The following is a 16373-nucleotide window of genomic DNA, read 5'->3' as shown; positions in this document are numbered from 1 at the left end:
CCTGGTCTATGGATAGTGCCAGCTCTTTTCCAGACGCAAAGTCCAGAGTATGGTCAAGGGACCAGAGGCCTAGCAAATCATGATCAGCTAAGAGAAAGCTGGGTAAACAGAAAGCCTTGCATGCTAAGATAGGCCTGATCAGCAAATTGTCCTGTGTTGGAGCTATGAACTAAATAATTGTGTCTTAGTCAGAGTTGCAGATTGAACAAAGAATCCCTTTTCCTATTCTGTTAGTCTCTTCTGTAGGGAGACGTTCTTCTCACAGATCCAGCTTTGAGCTTGAGAAGTTGGCACGTCAGTATAAGATATGGCATCCTTCCACCTCCCTTCCAAGAGACCAATGCCTTGCCTTTAGACACGCAGAAAACAATCTTTATTGCCATATGCTTTCACTGTTTCTTTGCTTTAACCCCTAGGAATGTACCTGTTGGACAATCAAAAGAGTTGCTCCATTCCTATGGACCTCAAATCAGAATTCAACATAGATATTTTATACTACTAACATTTTTCCAAAGTATTAATTAAATGTTAACTTGCTAACTTGAGACCATGGGTGGAGACATTATGTAACCTGTTAACCGTTGGCTACTGTGCTATCTTGTCTTGGTGCAAAACCTATTCCGGGGTGTGGAACTGCCTACCCCGTCACTTTCCTCCGCCCATGGAAAACCTATATATTCTATTGTAATCAATTGATTGGCAGCGTCTCAGAGCCTAATAAGCAAGGTGACACTCCGCCAGTGCTGTGTGTAATAAACTCCTATTCTTGACCTCTACACATTGTAGATTTATGTCCTTCACAGACACCTGCTGAATAAAGAGGAGATTCAGCATCCAGTACCCAGTGGTGCCTGGCTGAATGCATCTCCTCTCCCCGCAGTTTGGTGATCTTTTGAGGAAATGGAGAAGACTGCCTTTGCCTAGCTGTACATTGCTTGCAAAAGAAACAGGTCTTTTTGGTGACAAGTGTTGAAAGGCGCCACAAGACAAATGTGGAGACAAGAAAAACATCCCCTAACTGAACTTGCATCTGTGGATGTTGAAGCCACAATACAGAGTGCTAAACGCTATATGACCACGGCTGGTGTCAGAAGAGTCTCTGCCAAAGCCATTTTCCACCAGCAGGGACCTCTCTGTACACAGAACTCCTGGGTAGCTTGATGGCTGCAGGCAGCGGAGAACTCTATTTTGGCATCTTCGTCTCTTTCGTGGTCAACATCTGCAGTGATTCTGTTTGCTTTTTTGACTGCCGCTGCACATTGAGTGGATGTTTGCAGAGAACTATCCACAGTGACTCCAAGATCTCCCACTTGAGTTGCAACAGCTATTTTACATCCATCGTTTTCTATGCATAGTTGGGATTATGTTTTCCAATGTGCATAACTTTGCATTGATCAACATGGAATTGCATCTGCCATTTTGTTGCCCTTTCACCCAGTTTTCTGAAATCTCTTTTGAACTCCTCACAGTCTGCTTTGGACTTAACTATCCTCAGTAGTTTTGGATCATCTGCAAATTTTGTCAACTCACTGTTTAGCAGATCATTTATAAATATGTTGACTAGTACTGGTCTCAGTACAGACACGACTGGTTACCTGTTTCCATTCTGAAAACTGACCATATATTCCTACCTTTGTTTCCTGTCTTTTAACCAGTTATTGATCCACGTGAGGACCTTCCGGAGGTGAAAGTAAGCTGGTATGTTCCGGTATGGGGTACTGGCAAGAGCCGGTACGCTGTGCCAGCCCGGCCCGGCTTCCCCAGGCTGGTGATTTAAAGGGCCCAGGGCTCCCTGCAGCGGCAAGAGCCCCGAACCCTTTAAATCGCCTCTTGAGCCCCACTGCTGGAGCCCCGGGGAGCAAATCACTACCGTGGAATGCTGCTCTCTCCCGCTCTGCGAACACAGAGCAGGGATGGCAGAAGCTTCCTTACAGTGGGGGGGGCATCGTTGTCTGAACTGTGGCACCCCCATGACACCCCTTCCCTAAGGACCCACACTCACACCACCTCTCCCCCCGAGGCCACACCCACAGAACACCTCTTCCCCAAGACTGCACCCTTTTCCCCACCTCCATCATTTGTCCTAACAGCCAGTAAAGAGTGGTGGGGCCATGGCTCTCTAAACCCCCTGTTCCAGCACCCCTGACACAGAACTAAGCAGGCAGCAGTGTGTGCGTATATGTGACAGAGAGTGCTGTGCTGAGCTGAGCCAGTGAGAAAAGAAGGGCTGATGTTGAGGCTGTCCCCTGCCCCCTGCTGCAGGACTGGTTGCTTCCAGCTGCTATCTGAACTTAGAGACAGTGTGCCGACATACTCACTCTTCTGCAACACACACACACACGCTCTCTACCCCACCACGCACATTGCAGTTGAAAAGCAGCTGGCAATCTAGTAGGATGCTCATAGAACAATGGGATAGAGAAACCTGCATCATGTGATGCTGAACAAGCCCGTGAGGCATTGCAAACCCTTCCCAAAGCACCCTGCAGGTAGAGGCACAGTGGGATAGCTACCCACAGTGCACTGCTCTCTGTGGCAATCCAAGAGATTCTAGCATGGATGTGCTCTGGTGACACAGGGTGGACATGCAACAGCTGTTCAATTAAAACACTTTAACTAAAGCCACATTACCCTTTAGTGTACACTTAGCTTGAGAGTGAGACAAGCAGGGTCGGCTCTAGACATTTTGCCGCCCCAAGCACAGAAGGTCCGCTGGTCCTGCAGCTTCAGTGGACCTCCCGCAGGCACATCTGCGGGAGGTCCACTGAAGCCATAGGACCAGTGGACCTTCCGCAGGCAAGCCACAGAAGGCAGCCACCCTGCCTGCCCCCTCTAGCAGCAACCTGCAGAGCACCCCCCCCCAGCTTGCCGCCCAGGCACATGCTTGGAGCCACACCTGGAGACAAGATCCAGCTCTGTTGAAACTAAAGAACCACAACTTCCTCCATAGTTAGCAGGATTCAAACCTGCACAGGGAGACCCCAAGGGATTTCTAGTCCATCACCTTAATCACTCGGATACAACTACTTGCTTGATATGTGGTTCTCACTACACTCTAGTTCTGTTCTCACTGAGTGATCAGTTCCAGTTGTTTCCTCAGACCAGCTTCCACAACACACACACTGCTGTGCCGTTGTGTAAGTGTGTCCATGGCTGAACTGCAAGAATTCCTGCTCCTTTCCCTTCTGGCTGGAGCATGAGGAGAGTGTGTTTGTGGCTAATGACATTGCTGTAGATTGTTGTCCATTTCCTGCCTTGATCACTCAGACAGTCCCTTTCCCATCATATCCCCAGTATATCAGTGATATACTCAGTTTTCTCTGGGGCACTGAGCTTTGCCAAGGGGTTGGTGGCTCCTTTCTTTCCTCACTCTGGAGTAAACTCAGCTTTTTATTCCATCCTTGATGTTTCAAGGAATAACAGATGACCAAAGAAAGAGGTGGACAGGGTGGGTCTCAGGGGAGGGGCAGAGAGGTTTGAGAGGTGGGCAGAGCAGGGGAGGGTGCAGAGAGGCATGGGTGGTGAGCAGGGTGGTTCTCAGGGGAGAGGTCACAGAGGTGAGGGGGTGGGCAGGGCAGGGCAGGTCTCAGGGGAGGGACAGAGGTGTGAGTGCTGGGCAGGGCAGGTCTCAGGGGAGGGGGCAGAGAGGTGTGGGCAGTGGGCAAGTCAGGTTGGGGGGGCAGAGAGGTACAAGCGGTGGGCAGGGCAGGTCTCAGGGGAGGGGCAGAGAGGTGTGAGCTATGGGCAGGGTGGGTCTCAAGGGAGGGGGCAGAAAGGTGAGGGCTTTGGGCAGGTCAGGGGAGGGGCAGAGAGGTGCAAATGGTGGGTAGGGCTAGTCTTAGGGGAGGGGGCAGAGAGGTGTGGGCAGGGTAGGTCTCAGGGGAGGGGTCAGAGAGGTGTGGGCAGCAGGCAGACCTTGGGGTAGGGGATGGAGAGATGCGAGGAGGTCCTTGTGGGAGGAGAGGAGTGAGAGAAATGTGGACCAGCAGGCCTCAGCCAAAAAGGAAGAGCAGGGGTAGGATGTGGCCAAATGGGAGTGAGGGCGGAGCACAGGTGGGGCCTCAGAGGGAGGAGAACGAGGGAAGGGAGTGGAGTAGGGGAACAGCACCACGGTCTGGCCAGGGCTGCTCAGAGGATTCAGGGGACCTGGGGCAAAACAATTTTGGGGGCCCCTTCCATAAAAAAAAGTTGCAATACTATAGAATACTATAGTCTCATGGGGGCCCCTGTAGGGCCTTGGGCAAATTGCCACACCTGCTCCTCTGGGCTGCCCTGCCCTCAGCCTCTTCTCATAAGTCCCCTGCCGCGTAATCATTTTTATTGCCCTCTCCAGTTTGTTTCGGGGGGGGGGGGGCACGAAAAGTGGATGCAATGCTCCAGATGTGGCCTCACCAGTGCCAAATAGAGGGGGATAATCACTTCCCCCGATCTGCTTGCAAGGCTCCTACTAATCCAGCCCAGTATGACCAGTTACCCATATTAAATGCAGACACAGCAATATTTGATAAATTGGTTACCTTCCATTTAGGAGGTTATTTCCCACCTATTCATAAATAATGAAGATGCTCTAAGCGGAGGGGAGAGAGCTGTCCTGTCCGTGTAGTTAATCCATCTCCCCAAGAGTTGGTAGCTATGCCACTGGGGGGAAGCTATGTTGGTGGGTGTGCAAGCTGTGCTGTCTACATGTATATATAAAGTTTAATCAAACCCCATTTTTAAAACCCCTCTGGTCTGGCAATAGAAAAGGAGCTCTCTGAGGCAGAGCCTGTCCTTCAAAATCCTTAAGATCACTGACTTGCCTATGGAAATGTCATGGGGGTATAGTTCAGCGGTAGAGTGTTTGACTGCAGCTCAAGTGGTCCTTGGTTCAAATCCAAGTGCCTCCTTACAAACCTCTTCCTTTAACAAAAATTACTGTATATCCCTTTCCATTATGTTCAGGAGCTCCACTGAATAAGGATGCCTGAAATGAATGAAAACACTCAACATTTTCCTGTGCAAATGCATAAAAACCTAGCAAACATGTCCCCCAGCTAAAATCAGTTCCAATCCTCTAAGTGTCTAGGTTTGTTTTCATCAATTAAACAAAGGCACATGAAAACACATTTGCAGGTCCTTGGCCTCCATGGGCTACAATGTGCAGAAGAACAAGAACCACATCCACTCGGGAGGAATGGACTAATCTGTTATACATTTGGTAAGTAAGTTGCCATTGGGATTGAAAACTCTACTAGAGGTGGGCAGGAGCCTGTTACAAAAATAAAATAACCAAGATTTACCAAACTCCCTGTTACACATTCAATCCCCTGTTTGTGCACATGGTATCAATTGGGGTTCTAATAAATGGCAATCTTCCTTTAACACAGATCGTTGTTCCATGTAACTTTTAGATACATTCGAATGGCAGCTGTTTAGAGGTCATGTGCTTCTAGTTCATGATCAGCAGCAGAATCTCTGTAAATTGAAGGATTATATCGTATTGTAAATAAAGATGTGGTCTGAACGTGAGCTGGTTCCCCCAGTTCAGTTCCAAATGCTCTGCTAGAAATGTCCCTGGGACCCCAGCCCTCCCCAGCAGGAGTGAAAGGAGAAACCCTCAGCTCTGCACTTAGCTCCAGGCTGATTTATTGGGGGAACAGGGGAGAAATTATTCTTTGCTGCTGAGTAGGGAGCCAGGGCAGTTCTCTGGGAATCAAGGTGCCCAGCCTCACTCAGCTGCTTCATTGCCCCTTAGGGGCCCTGCAGGCTCAGACCATCCCTGAGGCCTGGCAGCTCCTCAGGGAGCTCTCCTGGTGCAGCTGACAGGGCAGGAATATCCCACTCTAAGAGCCTGAGTTCAGCCATCAGGAAAGGCAGCGGCTTTGCTCCCTCCTTCTAATCAGAGCTCCAAGGCTGTGGTTCTGAACCAGGGGGCCGGAGCCCCCTGGGAGGCAGCCAGCAGGTTTCAAGGGGGGTCCACCAAAATAAACTAGAAAGCAGTGTCAGTGTTAGACTCACTGGGGCTCAGGGCAGAAATCTGAGCCTTCCTGCCTGGGACTGAAGCCAAAGCAACTTAACTTCATGGGGGCTCTGCTAGCTACCTCCTAATAACAGCCCTGGCTTTTTACTGGACATGCAGAAAAGCAGTTGTTGTGGCACAGGTGGGCTGTGGAGGTTTTATATCGTGGCGGGGGGGCACAGAAAGAAAAAGGTTGGGAACCCCTGCTCCAGGGAATCTCAGAGAATAAAGACTCAATCTGACTCAGTGCTGCCAACTCCAAAGATTTTGCCTTGAGTATCATGAGAGTTATTGTTTTCCTTAAAGTCTGAGCTTCCTGGCGTCAAGTGAAGATGTGATGATTTCAGCCTTTGCTCTTAAGGAAACAGAACCTTTCTAGTCCTTGTGGCTGTGGAGAAAAATTCAAAATGTGACCCCAATGCACGCTAAAGGCTCATCAAGCAGAAGGCAAATAAAAAGATACCTTAATTTATTAGTTTTATATAATCTTATGATTTTAAAGCCAATCTCATGATTTTTGGTGAGCCTGGCTCAGGGTTTTTGAATGTTTGGGATTGGCCGTTCTGAAGACTGAGAGCTGGGAACCCTCCTTCACACCCAGCACACCCAGACTGTTCTAAAGCAATAACTCTCTCTTCTCCTCCATGCCGCTGTAAGGCAGCTGGGAATCCCCATTCCTAGACGTGCTTTTCCAGACACTGAATTCCCCACAGGGCTGAGTCCCCTCAGGGCTTTTCCGGGAGCGCCAGTCCCCCACCCCAGGACTGATGGGGCAGTAACCTCACATCCCCCCTTTGTGATGCCCAGGGACCCTGCAGGGACAGCAGCTCCATGCTGGGCTCTAGGGTCCCCCCAAAGACCTGGGGGGAGGGGGCAGTTCAACTCCTGTGTGCCTGCAGGTGACAATATCTTCATAACCCCTCCCCCAACACCCCCATGGACTCACCCCCTCACAGCCCCTCCCCCTGACACCCCCATGGACTCACCCTCTCACAGCCCCTCCCCCTCACACTAACACCCCCATGGCCCTCCCTTTTACAGCCCATCCCCACACAGAGAAACACTATAGCCTCCCCTCACAGCCCATCCTTCACACTGACACCCCGATGGACAATCCCCCTCACTGTCCCTCCCCCTCACACTGAAACCCCCATGGACTCTCCCCCTCACAGCCCCTACCCCACAAACTGACACCTCCATGGCCGCTCCTCCTTTCAGCCCATCCCCTCCCAGAGACACTCCATAACCCTCCCCCTCACAGACCCTCCCTTCACACACAGAGGGTCTTGTTTGCTGGAGCCTAGATGACCTCCAGAGGTCCCTTCCAACCCTGATATTCTGATTCTATGATTACAAACTCAGGGGAGAGATTTCTGAGGATTTACTCCCTGAGGACTGGGCTCAGGCAGCCAGTTTCATCCAGTGATTTCACACCCCAGGCCCCCAGCATCTCCTCTGACTGTATTTACCAGTGACACTGCATGTGGGCGGTGGGTATAAAAGGCTCGGAGAGGCTGAGGGGGCAAGAAATGCTGGATGTGATGCACCTCCCTTTGGAGGGGACTGGGATGCTGCCTTTAGAGTGCCACTGACAGAACCTTCCGAGCCGTGGGGGAGCCACCAGCATTCAGCCCATGGCCCTGCCTGTGCTCTGCCCCCAGGCCCTGTCCCCACTCGGACTCTTCCCCTGGGAACTCCCTCACCCACTGGGGCATGCAGATCTTCCACCCGATCAGCACCGAGCCTGGTCTCCGTGCTGCAAATTATTCCAGCATCTGGGAAGGAAAGCACAGCAGCCGACAGCTCCAGCATTGGCAGCTCTTTGCTCTCACTGGGACAGGAGGCAACAGAAGGGTGAATAGATGTCCTGATTTTGTAGGGACAGTCCTGATATTTGGCGCTTTGTCTTATATAGGCACCAATTACTCCCCAACCCACTCCTGATTTTTCACACTTGCTATCTGGTCACCCTACTGCTCAGTTTGAGGCAAATGTCTCTGTGTTCTCTGCTGTTCATGGTGGGGAATTTCCCCATTGATAACATTTCTTGCTGGGTCAGGGAGTGGAGAGAGAAGAGGCATTTGCTCTGTTTCATTCTTCTCCATTTTCTGTTCCTCCCTTCCCTTCCAGGGTCCTCCCTTCCATTTCAGACTGTGCAGTGACACCCTCCCTGCACCCAGAACGCTGGAGCCTTTGGATCAGCATGATCCCATGAGGTCCTCAGTGACTGAAGGTCTTTTCCAACTTCCAGGAGAGCCCAGCTTGAGACTAAAGGAAGCTTCCTTCCTTCCTGGGGATCCTCTTACACTTCCTGGAGATCAAGGTCATGAAGCCTCTGCCTTGCCTCCTGGCTCTGAATTAATGTCCAATTTCCCACTATCTGCTCGAAAGAAACAAATGTTTGTAACCCAGGTGAGTGGCACTAATTCAGTTCTCAGCTGGAATCCTTCACCCATGTTCCTTAGAAGATGCAGACTCTCTGTGACACAGACTGACTGGGGTTCATCTCTGCATGTCCCCAGTGGGGAAGGAAAGACACTGAAGGGGAAGGAAGAAGATGGGCAGAAGGAGTCAAATGGGCCTAGACCAAAATAGAGGAGATTTTCTGCCTGTTAAAACGTACTGAATTGTCATTGCTAAAAAACCAAAAACCCACCATCTTCTACTGGGTTTGAACCATCAGCCTTTTACTAGGCAGCCAAAGTGGTGAACCACAGACACAGGTAACTGCTTCCATCCTGTTTGTCTCTGAAGGACCTATGCTGGCTTGTGCAGGGGGAAATACAGCTGTAGGTGTAAGTTCAGACCTCACCCAGAGCATTGGTTTTCATTAGCCATGGAGCTCGCCCGACTTACATAGTCTAATTCACATGGAAAGTGCCATACGAGGGTGATGAGAGTAAAATCTAAACTCTGAAATGCGGCGGTGGCCCATAGATTGGGATAAGGGGTTTGAAAAGAAAAAGCTCTAAGAATATAAAACCAGTCAGTCTCCAGGGGCAGGTACAGTACAGCACCTCCACAGGGAGCCATTGGGGGGGGGTTCACTTCCTCTGTTCAATGTCCTGAGAGGTATTTTAAGATGAAGATAATACCATGGCTAACAATTGACTGACATGTTCTGGGTTAAAGAAAGGAAGGGACCTGGGGTTAATAGTCTGAAGTATTTGTGTTACCGTCACTGTCTGACCCCCCCTCAGTGCGGAGCAGGTTTGCACTTTGCTGGGTGGAATGCACAGACTCCTGGAGAGCAGGGGCAGCTGTTTCCATGGCAGAGAGCCTGGCACTTAGGAGACTTTCTACACTGCTGTTTTGAAGCAATTCAATAAAATAACGGTGGAGCTACAATGTCCCATTCAAAATTTCAGCCCCTCCCAGTGCAAAAATGTTATTTTAGGATCTAAACAGGAGGCTTCCAGCGCTAGGACACCTGACCAGAGAGCTCAGAGGGAGGTGGAACAGCTGCTGATTCTGAGGATCCTGTGCTAAATCCACTTGCAGGTGGAAGTGTTTTATTTGATGGATAATGAGCAGCAGCTACCAGGGGAGAATCCCTGAGAGCCACTGCCACTCCAGCTGCTGCCCCAGAGAGGGGAGCCCCAGGGTGCCTACTGCTGCTCCGGTCACCCCAGGAGTGCTGCCGGGGGCCACCGAGCTGCGGCTGCTCCTGCTGCCCGCAGAACCACAGGAAGGAGATGATTTTTTGACAGTGACAGATGCCTCATCCTAAAGGCCTTTGTCTGCCCCCTTCTAGTGACTGTTTGGTACAGGAATGCAGCCCTCACTCCTGGATCTCTCCTGGGGAAATAATGTTTCTGTGCAAAACACCAAAGCTTTTAACAGAAGGGAAGAAAAAGAAATGGCCACATGATGGGACTAGGACATAAGGAATGAAACACAAGATGCTTCTCCCATGTGCATTGACTTTGAACCTTGTTGTTTGCGGTGTTGTTGTATCCATGTTGGTTCCAGGAAATGAGAGACAAGCGGGAGGGGGTCACATAATATCTTTTAAAGGACCAAGGAAGGGAGTATTAGTTACTCCTCATAACACAAGAACTAGGAGGGGTCACCAAATGAAATGAATAAGCTGCAGGTTTGAAATGAACAAACTTCCCTCGATCTGCTGGCAGTGCTTCTACTTATACAGCCCAATCTGCTGTTAGCCTTCTTGGCAACAAGGGTTCTGTTGACTCATATCCAGCTTCTCATCCACTGTAATCCCCAGGTCCTTTTCTGAAGAATTGCTGCTTAGCCAGTCGGTCCCCAGCTGTAGCAGTGCATGGGATTCTTCCCTCTAAGTGCAGGACTCTACACTTCTCCTTGTTGAACCTCATCAGATTTCTTTTGGCCCAATCCTCCAGTTTGTCTAGGTCACTCTGGACCCAAACCCAACCCTCCAGCACTTGGATTCTTTACATGCTTTCACAGAGTGAAGAGCACATGTTCCATGATTTCATAGGGCAGAGTTTTATGCTGTAGGGAGCTTTCCCTGTGTGAATTTGACAGGTGAATCAACATAGAGACACACTGTGACCCTTCTCAGGGTGTGAGGACTGTGAGTCTCCTTGTTGCCACATGCCACTAGGAAGAGGGAGTTTTGCATTTGGCAGCTGGATGTTAGTGACCAAACTCACCCAGCCCATCAGGCACTCAAGGACCCTCCTCTGAGCTACAGCAACCACCCTAACCCCTGAGTTCCTTCGATGTGTCCCCCTCTGGTATCCAGATCACCAAATACTCAAGAGAAATCCCAGATCCTCTCTGCCCAAAGCAATGGTATATCCTGGGTTACTAATTTTACTGTGGACCACTGCTACTGTACCTCACACAGCATTTGAGTACAGTTATCGAACAAGCAAAAATTTAACAAAGGACAGAAATTTAAACAAACAAATGTGAGTGATGGAAACCAGCTGTTACCAACTAAACAAAAGCAGAAAATGCAAGCTATACTTTTTAATAGTTACCTTTCCTATCTAAGTAGATTCTCACCTCACACTTCAGTCAATTTCACTGATTGCTAGTCCCTAGGAGCCACGGCCCTGCCTTTCATGAAGCACCACTGGTCATTAAGAATCTCCTTGGTGAATGGATCCAGAGTGTTTTTCTCCACCCTGTTATGAACTGAATCAGTCTTTTGTCTTTATATTCACAGAAAGGACAATCTCCTTCCTCTCATATTGTCCTTTTCACTTCCATAGGGTTCAGTGTCGCTAGTTTGTCTTTGATGGTTTTCCATTGACTTTTCCGGGTTGGTGCAAAGGTTGACAATGGAGCAATACATCACATAACTGGCTAGCAAGGAACAGGTGCCAATTCCCTCCCACTGGAATGGGCCGTCCCCACCAAGACCTATGATTGGGGTGACTCACTTTCACAACAATACCATATGGGCATAATTTTCCATGTACTTACATTACTTCTTAAATATGACTTGGACACACCTCTTGCAGTGATTAGGAGTATCAATAATTTACAAGCTTTCAGTAGAGATCTCACTGCTATGCTTCCTGGATAAATATAATAAAATCAGTGTATTAGGTGTGGTGAGTTTGTCAGGTCTGAAACAGGAGTTGCTTGTGAATAACAGTGACCTCTTTGCCAATTGGCACCAATGAGCTTTTGTCACAGATGCTCTGAGCTATACAGTCACACCCTGATATAACAGAAAAGCCAGCACAAAAAAAAAAAAGAGAGGAACAATAAGATACTAAAATGACAATGGTTGGAACTCTCCATTTCTCTCAGTCTTTGGATTGATGGGTACTAAGAGCTGTAGCTACAGTTGAGGAACTAGGCGATCGGACAGCTGGTTCAGCCCTCCATACTAGTAACTTTCTCACATACAGGGAGATGGGTCAAAATTGGAATTGATGTCATGACTCACTTCCCAGAGGGGATCAATCTGTCTAAGGCTATGTCTACACTTCTGTCATAAACAGACAGCTAAGGATTAGTGCCTCTTTACCTGTAAAGGGTTAAGAAGTTCACCTAGCCTAGCTGACACCTGACCAGAGGAACCAATGGGGAAACAAGATGTTTTAAAAGGAAGGAGGGAAGTTTCCTTTGTTTAGTCAATTTTCAGTTTCAGCTGGAGTGAAAAAGACCAAGGAACCAGCCTCTTACCAGAATAGTAAGTTTTGGAAAGGAATAAATAGGTTTATGTTTATTTTCTTTTGAATTTGTCTTGGTGCAAATTAAGGGAATTATCAAATTTGGGTATTCTTGTGTGTATTAAGATTTTGCCCAGGAGAACATCCTGTGTTTTCAAGTTATTGTCTGTGAGATTAGCTGATATGCTGTCTCCCAGAGTTTGTTTTTTTTTTCCTTCTTTTATCTTTCTTTTCTTTAATTAAAAGCCTTCTTTTCAAGAACCTGATTGATTTTTCCTTGTTTTAAGATCTAAGGGGATTGGATCTGGACTCACCAGGAATTGGTGGGGGAAAGAAGGAGGGGATGGTTAAATTCTCCTTGTGTTAAGATCCAAGGGATTGGATCTGGACTCACCAGGGAATTGGTGAAGGAGTCTCTCAAGGCTACCCAGGGAGGGGAAGGTTTTTTGGGGAAAGGGAGTGATCCAGACACTGTGAATTCTGGATGGTGGCAGCGATACCAGATCTAAGCTGGTAATTAAGCTTAGAAGTGTCCATGCAGGTCCCCACATCTATACCCTAAAGTTCAGAGTGGAGGTGAGACCTAGGACAACTTCAAACACTGGAAATATTCTTCTGACAACCTAACACTGTCTACACTGGGGCTCAGGTCACATTAACTACTTCTCTCAGTGGAGAGGATTTTTTTTACGCCCCTGAGAGATATGGCTCTGCCAACACAGATTTTCAGCATAGACCAGCCTTTAGATGGCTTATTAACCTGAAAGGCAATGGACTTCAGCCTTTTGCTTTATATTGATGGTTGATGAGTGCAGCTTTTCTACCTGCTGGACACATTCTATGACAGATGTCATGCCTTTCCTTTGCAAATTAGAGAAGTGGGGAAGCCAGTGATCGTTACGCACTAAGTGGGTAAAAACGTATACAATTTATCTCCACAAGTAGCTTTCCTTTTAATAGAAATTGACTTCGAAACTAAGCAAAATAAGTTCTATATGAAAACACAAAAAATTAAAATCTATACTGGGCCAATATTCTCTTACACACTCTTTCTCTCACACATTCTCCCACTTCAATCTTTGGAGGGAGGTTTTTCTACCAGAACTCCTTACGCAACAGAGGGTAAATTAAATCAAATTAACTTTTCAAGATTAGCCATCATTTCCTATATGACTAACAAAACAAAAAAAACATGACAACTTTTACTTTTTCCAAAATATTCATATTATCACACAGTCTCTTACTCTTTAACCAATAACTTCACCTATAATTTCATTTTAATTGGTAACAAGAATATATTCAAAGATCAAATTCTTTTCATATATGTTAGTTTTCTTTTATCCCCATTGCCAACATCTGAACCTTGGCTCAAGTTGTGGTTTGTCCCAACCACTTCTGAGAGTCTATATATCTCAGGATCTTCTGTCATGTGTGTTGGCGGAAACGGTCTCCTATGTGAGAATATTGCATCATGAGGAAAAAATACCTCTTTTCACACTTTTTAATCTTTCAAAGTAGGAGGAGGGAGAGGAGAAGTGATGTAAATGTGTAAAATACAAGATAAAACTGTCTTGTCTACACTAAAGACATTTATTGGTGTAACAATATTACTCAGGGGTTTGAAAAATCCACACAGGTGAGCAATGTACTTTTACAGACCTAACCCCTGTGTAGATAGCGATACATCAGCAGGAGAGCTTCTCCTGCCAACATAGCTGCTGCCACTTGTGGGAGCTGGACTAAAAGTCCAGCATGACAGGTCTCTTCCATTGGCTTAGAGCATCTGTAATAGCAGTCTTACAGCAGCGCAGCTACACTGGTGCAGCTGTGCCAACATCAGCTTTATTGTGTAGCCATAGTATCAGACACAAAACCATAGAATCAGGACTCAACATGCGTGTACCCAGAAGTCTGAAATTGGAGCCTGATAAATTCGTTGCCTCATTGGTTACCATCATTTCTACAGCCTGAAAGTCCTTGTTACCTAATCAGGTAGCCAGTTTGGGATCTACGGGGAAGGAATGTCCTATGAAGCACTCTCTCTTTGGATCCAAACAGCAAAGGATGATTGTTCTCAATCTAACCCTGGCATACTTTGGAAGTGTAATCAGTGACACTGAACTAGGAAGTGGAGTTGCACAAACAATTTTCCTTGGGTCATTGGTCACCATTGCTTCCTTTACTGGGGTGGAAACCAAGAACTGTGGACTCTTTCAACCTCAGCTCTTTCCAAATCCTTGGTCTTGGATAGGGTAAATTTACACTTCTCTGAAACAGAATCCTTTACAAAACTACTCAAAATCTCAGCAGTGTTAATGAGGAATGGCTTCCTAAAAAATGCCCAGCTTTTCTTTAATTTGGTGGCACAGGTCCAGGGAAGGGAGTGGATACAGGCCCGGATCAGAATCTTTGTTAGTTACCAGAGCTGGAGATTCTATTAAAAAATGGCCATTTTTCTGAAGATATTACATTTTCAACACTGGTTTCATTTTATACACATCTTTAGCACCTACAAAAGATAAATTCGACAAAAACTCCACTTCTATTTTCTCAACATCTGTGTCATGAAGGGCTGCATTTCCCACACCATAGGATTAGCTAGGAGAGATCTTCTGTAGGGCCTGGGTTACAAATGCTTTGGGAACCAAACACATGGACATTTTGCCTAGCTAAAAATCACTTACCCTGGAATTCTCTCCCCCCTTAAATAACTGAACAACACTGTGCTCATATGCACTTCCTTCAGTTAGTTGGGGTTCTGCTGCTGTTCATCATTTCTGAGTGGAAATTTTAAATCACTGCTGTTTCTTTGTTAGCCTGTCCAGTAAATTGGAGAGTTCTCTCCTGTTGACAGAAACTGCACTTGAACTTTCTTCATGTTATCATGGAGGGATGGGGAAAAAGCAAAGCTGAAGTGAGAAATGACGACTTTAGCAAATGGTCATATGTCTTAAATTCTCCAATAAAACTGAGGTTAAATCCTATCAAACTGAACTAATATCCAACTGGATGACCAAACAGCCTCAGGAAAGATAGAAACCCACAAAAGAGAGAGATAGTATACATGGCAATGAAAGTGTGCAAGTGAAATTCTGGAGCAGGTTACATTTGATTATTCAGAATCAGGAAAAGAAATTCTCCCCTTGCATTCATAGAATATCAGGGTTGGAAGGGACCTCATGAGGTCATCGAGTCCAACTCCCTGCTCAAATCAGGATCAATCCCCAAGGTTTTTGGATTTTTTGGCCCCAGATCCCTAAATGGCCCTCTCAAAAACTGAACTTACAACCCTGGGTTTAGCAGACCAATGCTCAAAGGACTGAGCTATCCCTCCCCTCTCTATACTGCTTTGATCCATTCAAACCTGCATCACTCAGCACTGTCTCACTAGTCAGTTATGTTATTTATAAAATTATTAGTATCTTTGCATCCCCATAATGGGGGACAAACAGCCACTTTGCCAGAAGTGGCTTTACCAATAGATGGAACCTGGCATTTTAACTCCAAATGATCAAACTGTGTTTGGGATCCATTTGAATTCCCCTTCCAGGTCTTTGACACTTTCATCTGCACTCAGTGACTCTGATATAGGATTAAAGAAGTCAAAGCATCATCTCCAAGCACAGACAGCTGAAAACTCTTCCTCACATGGCACTCTGAGAAGTGGAGGGATAGAATGTGATGAAGATAAACTCTAACATGGCTAAGAGAAAAGGCAACAGTTCTGCAGTGATGGGGAAGGAGGGAATCTGAGTCTCCCTATCTCCTTCCAGTGTCAGAGACTGAAATGACACTTTTTTTCCTGCCCCTGCTCCTCTTCATTTAAATATAATTTTAAAAGTTTCCAAAATAACTGTTCTTCAGCACAACCCACAGCAACATGAGAACAACTGGTAATGATACAATCTGTATCACTGGTGACTCTAACAATAACTTTGCAATAGGAGGAATGGTATGAATGTGATGTTCCCTGGTTCCCAGTAGGAGGGGCACACTCAAATTACTCATGGGACAATGGAGTTGATAGAAAGGACGAATGGGTCCACCTTGAAACAGGGTGACCTACGAAAGGCCAAAATGGGCCACTCATCTGGACAAGTTGAGGGATAACGGTGCTGCAAACAGTTCAAACAGCTTCAAGAGTTACTGTGTGGGAATCAGCCAAAGTATTAACAAAAAAAAAGAAGTCTTAATAGACCTAGAGGCTTTTATGGTGTTGATCTCTCTTGCAGATTCTCTGATGCCTAACATGGGCTGAG

At 46.9% G+C, this 16373-nt stretch overlaps 2 protein-coding genes and 1 non-coding gene across 3 annotated transcripts in view; 2 read left to right on the top strand and 1 right to left on the bottom strand.

Annotated features, from left to right (window-relative positions):
• LOC115650666 (zinc finger protein 501-like) overlaps positions 1 to 16373 on the top strand; it is a 1041190-nt gene that overhangs the window by 948027 nt on the left and 76790 nt on the right. The gene's annotated exons all lie outside the window — the stretch shown is intronic.
• Positions 4815 to 4886, top strand: TRNAC-GCA. Its single transcript has one exon. It is a non-coding gene; the product is annotated as a tRNA-Cys (tRNA).
• LOC115650671 (zinc finger protein 154-like) overlaps positions 15567 to 16373 on the bottom strand; it is a 17729-nt gene continuing 16922 nt past the window's right edge. The window contains exon 3 of the mRNA XM_030560954.1: positions 15567 to 16358. Coding sequence (XP_030416814.1) covers positions 16313 to 16358 — 46 coding nt within the window. The 3' untranslated portion in view covers positions 15567 to 16312. The remainder of the gene's footprint in view (positions 16359 to 16373) is intronic.

This window comes from Gopherus evgoodei, chromosome 4, assembly GCF_007399415.2.
Source record: "Gopherus evgoodei ecotype Sinaloan lineage chromosome 4, rGopEvg1_v1.p, whole genome shotgun sequence".
NCBI lineage: Eukaryota > Metazoa > Chordata > Testudines > Testudinidae > Gopherus > Gopherus evgoodei.
Note: the sequence above shows the minus strand (reverse complement) of the source record. Positions and strands in the feature narration are given on the sequence as shown.